The sequence below is a fragment of the Miscanthus floridulus genome, chromosome 5 (genome assembly GCF_019320115.1).
Source record: "Miscanthus floridulus cultivar M001 chromosome 5, ASM1932011v1, whole genome shotgun sequence".
In the NCBI taxonomy this organism is placed as follows: Eukaryota; Viridiplantae; Streptophyta; class Magnoliopsida; order Poales; family Poaceae; genus Miscanthus; species Miscanthus floridulus.
In genome coordinates, this window is record NC_089584.1 from 4720627 (window position 1) to 4724623 (window position 3997).

Genomic DNA, 3997 nt, shown 5'->3' on the forward strand with positions numbered 1-3997 from the left:
AATACTATAATAAAATATGAGTAAAACATGGGCAAAATATGCTTTGTATTGTAAGACAATCTCCAGCAGACTACCTAAATAGACTACCTATCCCCAATTTAGGTAGTACAGGCTAAAAAAACAGCTCCAGTAGACTACCTACTTGACCCAACAGATTTGTTGGCTACCCAAATCTCCCCTCCCACTACCCATTCCTGTTGGGCCAAACCAGACTACCCAAATTTGTTTCCCTACCCGACGCTGGATCGAGCGCGCAAGAGCCCGCCGCCGCTGCTCGCGCCTACCTCAACCGCGACTCCCCGATGAGGGCCCGCCTCCCCGGTGACTCCCCAGCGAGGGCCCACATTCTTCCCCACCTCCGATGACTCTATGGCGCAGTCGGCCCCTCCTTGCCGGCGTCCACCCAGCCACCGCGCGCGACCTCCCTTCCCCATGGCGGCGCCCCTCCCCGGCGAGGCAAGCCATGAGCGCGGTGGCCGCCTTCCCGGCGTGGGAGGCCACAGGCGCGCCCCGGAGGCCACGACTTCCCATCGTGGCCGCGACTTCCCTGTGGCGGTGGCTTCCCCAGCGAAGGCTTTCCTAGAGGAGGCGCATCTTCACCAACGGCGACTTCCCTCTAGTGGCGCCCTCGTTCCCCTCTGACGACGAAGTCTCCAATGGCCAAGTTCCTCTGTAGCGACCAAAAGAAGAGGATGACATGTAGGTCCCGCATGTCATCCTCTACTATGATGAATTTGGGTGGCTTGTTTCAGGTAGTGTTGCTGGAAACAACCACAAAATATGAGTAGTATCAAAATGGGTGGCTACCCAAATAGACATTTAGGTAGTCTGATTTGGGTAGTATTGCTGGAGATGCTCTAATATGTATAAGAGTATTAAAAGAAAATTCATTATTTTAGGGGGGCCACGGCCCCCACTGGCCCCCTGGTTATGCGACTGGCCAGGATTGTTTGTTCCATGCTACTCCCTCCGTTTTAAGTCGCAACATGTTTTGATTTTTTAGATACATATTGCTTTAACAGTATGTATCTATCCCCTCTATTATAAAATTTAAGGTATTAAAGCATTCAAAATTTATCCCAGATTATAAAATATTCTAGGTGAATTAACTCTTTCAAAACATCAACCACATGTGTAACTACCATAAATGTCTACCAGACTCAAAATATAGAAAGCACAAGATCTATCTATAATTAAGTATGGGCTAAATGCATCATTTGTTCTGCCCAATAATATTTTCTAGAATTTTTAGGATATCTTATATTTTAGGATTGAGGGAGCCAGTAAGTGCGTAGCAAAATCTATGTATCTATAAAAGCCAAGGAGCAAAATTCATCGCCGGACCCTAAACTTGGTGGGTGGTGTCATCTCGGTTCACAAACTTCTAAAGTGATATGTATGGGTTCCTAAACTTGGTCAACAGTGCTATTTCAGTCCACAAACTTTCAAGGTAACCATTGGTGGTCTCTAAGCTTGGTCATCAGTGTCATCCTGGTCCACAAACTTCCAATTATATATTTGGGTCCCTAAACTTGGTTTATGATTTTATGGGTCCGAACAGTTCCTAACCTACTCTATACATGCTGACTATGTGTTTGACATGATATAGGAAGAACATAATCCATATTAGTAGAAATGGAGAAATAAGATGTACTCCATCCCATCCCATAAAAGTAACATTCTCGTTTTCCGAGAAGTTAAACATTTTTAACTTTGATTAAATATAATATAAGAAATATTAATATTTATGGTATATAATTAGTATCATTAGAGATGAATCGTTGAATATATTTTTATAATAAATTTATTTATTCGAAGATACAAATGTTTCTAAATTTTTCTATAAACCTAATCAAACTTAAGAAAGTTTGGCTAGCACGAATTCTACAACCACACTTTTTACAGGGTGGAGAGAGTATAGTGTAGCAGTTTTCAGTTCGAATCTAGATATATTTATTTAGTACACAGATATTATTACAAAAAGAAATTTATGTAAACCACAATAGTAATAAGCTCTGTAAATCAAACAAAATAGTAATATGCTGTACTAAATTTAGTGTAAACCAAAAGCATTCTCTAATTAATACTATTTATCCATTATTGCTGTTGTTCATGAATGATTACGTACACAACACAAGTTGACCGTTTTACAGACAAAAGAAACCCGCTGAAACTAATTCGAAATCGACCACTTTTATTTTTCTAATAAGACTGGCTTATATCAATTGAAGATGTGTAGGATCAGCCGAATTTTTTATTTTTGAACCTTTTTTTTGAATTTTTTTCACAAATATACCTCTGGAGGAAAGATTTTAAAATCTGAACCCTTAGCCCGACACCATCGTTGCTGGCGCCGAGCTTATACGTCTCGGCGCCAGCGTCACTGGTGCCGAGCTCTTAGGCTCGAAACCAACGTGACGGTGACATAGCAGGAAGCTCGGTGCCAGTTACCCTGACGTTAAGGCCGGCGTCGTAGATTTTGATGTCGAGCTCGGCGCCATGGTTACTTGCGCCGAACCTCTTACGTTGGTGCAACTATACGAGTAGAATGCTGCACTCACTGCCGTCTCTGATGGGAATGTTCAGCTGAAAAAACACACAGTGTCGCGTGGCATCGCGTCCACTGTCCATAGTGGGCATCGCTGCCCCGGGCGCCCACACCTCTGCGCGCCGTGCAGCCAAGCAAAGGCAAAAAGGCATCCTGCCGCATAGCTGCCGGCCTGCTTCTAACGTCTGCCACTCTGCCCTACCCTTGTGGGTCGTGGGTGCGCCATCAGTGGCATTGCTGCGAGCCTACGAGCCTGCAACGACGAAAACCGAGCCCTGCGTTCCCAGCCGATTTTTTTACAATTTGACCTTTTTTTCAAAGTTTCTCACAAATAGACCACTAGCAGAAAGAATTCTGGAAATTGACCCTTAGCTCGGCGCCATTGATGCTGGCGCCGAGCTCCTGGGCACGGTCGATGACCTGCCAGGGGGCTCGGCGCCAGTCACTCTGGCGCCGAGCCCGGAAATATCTAACGGGCCCACGCCTTTCCTCTCTTCTTCTCCCTCTCGGCCTAGCCACACATTGCCGCCGACGCCGCCGCCCTTGCCCGTGCCACCGCCGCGACCATGCCCACGCCACCGCCGCGCCACCGCCGCCGCGCCGCGCCCGCTCCCGCTCCCGTGCCATGCCCGAGGCTGCGCCCGCGCCGTGACGCATCGCGCCGCGCCGAGCCCGCGCCCGCACCCACCACCGTGCCCGCGCGCGCCACCGCCCCCGCGCCGCACCCCCGCCCCGCGCCGCCCCCCTCGCCGCGCCACGCCGACTCTGCTGCCTTCCGCCGCCGTCCTCGCCTTGCCCTCCACCGTCGGCCTCAGCCGCGGCCCGCCTTGCCGCCCTCCACCATCGGCCTCGCCCCGCCTTGTCGCCGTCCACTGCCGACGTGCCTCCCGTGCCCGACGAGCCGGACTCGCCGCGCGTAGCCCCGGGCATCCCGCGCCCGCCGCGCGCCACTGCTGTCGTCTGCCACGCCACTGCCAGCCCAGATCTTTGGTCTGGCCCACGCCCATCGTTCGCCGGCCCGAAAAGGTAAAAATTATGAATATGCAATCTACCTACTTAGTTGGCATTTGTTATTTATTAGTGTCGACACAAAATTTTTGTCTCTGTGCCGAGGACACACGCAGCAAGCTGGAAGGGTCCGCTCCATAGAGCAGATCCGCCTAGCTTCAGCGCAAGGGTGGTCGATCCTGCACAATCCTCCCGAGACATGCCAGTTAATTTGACCCTGCAAATAACAAGGAGAGAAAGCTCATTAGTAATTAAGGGCGGAACGTGCCGGTGTTGCTAGACAGTTCCGAATGTGCGGCTCTAAGAGCCAATATGAGAGAAGATTGACTAAATATTCGATCCCAGCATATTTACAAGAATGAATCGGTTAAAGCTCATGGGGTTGTATAAGAAGAATCAGTTATCATTCAAGATAAATGTTATTTAAGCAAATATTAATCA

The 3997-nt window shown here is 49.1% G+C and overlaps 1 protein-coding gene across 1 annotated transcript; it reads right to left on the reverse strand.

Annotated features, from left to right (window-relative positions):
- Positions 1-2916: 2916 nt before the first annotated feature.
- Positions 2917-3555, reverse strand: LOC136454158 (uncharacterized). The gene has a single exon (XM_066454693.1). It carries the CDS (start codon positions 3553-3555, stop codon positions 2917-2919), a length of 639 nt encoding a protein of 212 aa, XP_066310790.1.
- Positions 3556-3997: the final 442 nt, after the last annotated feature.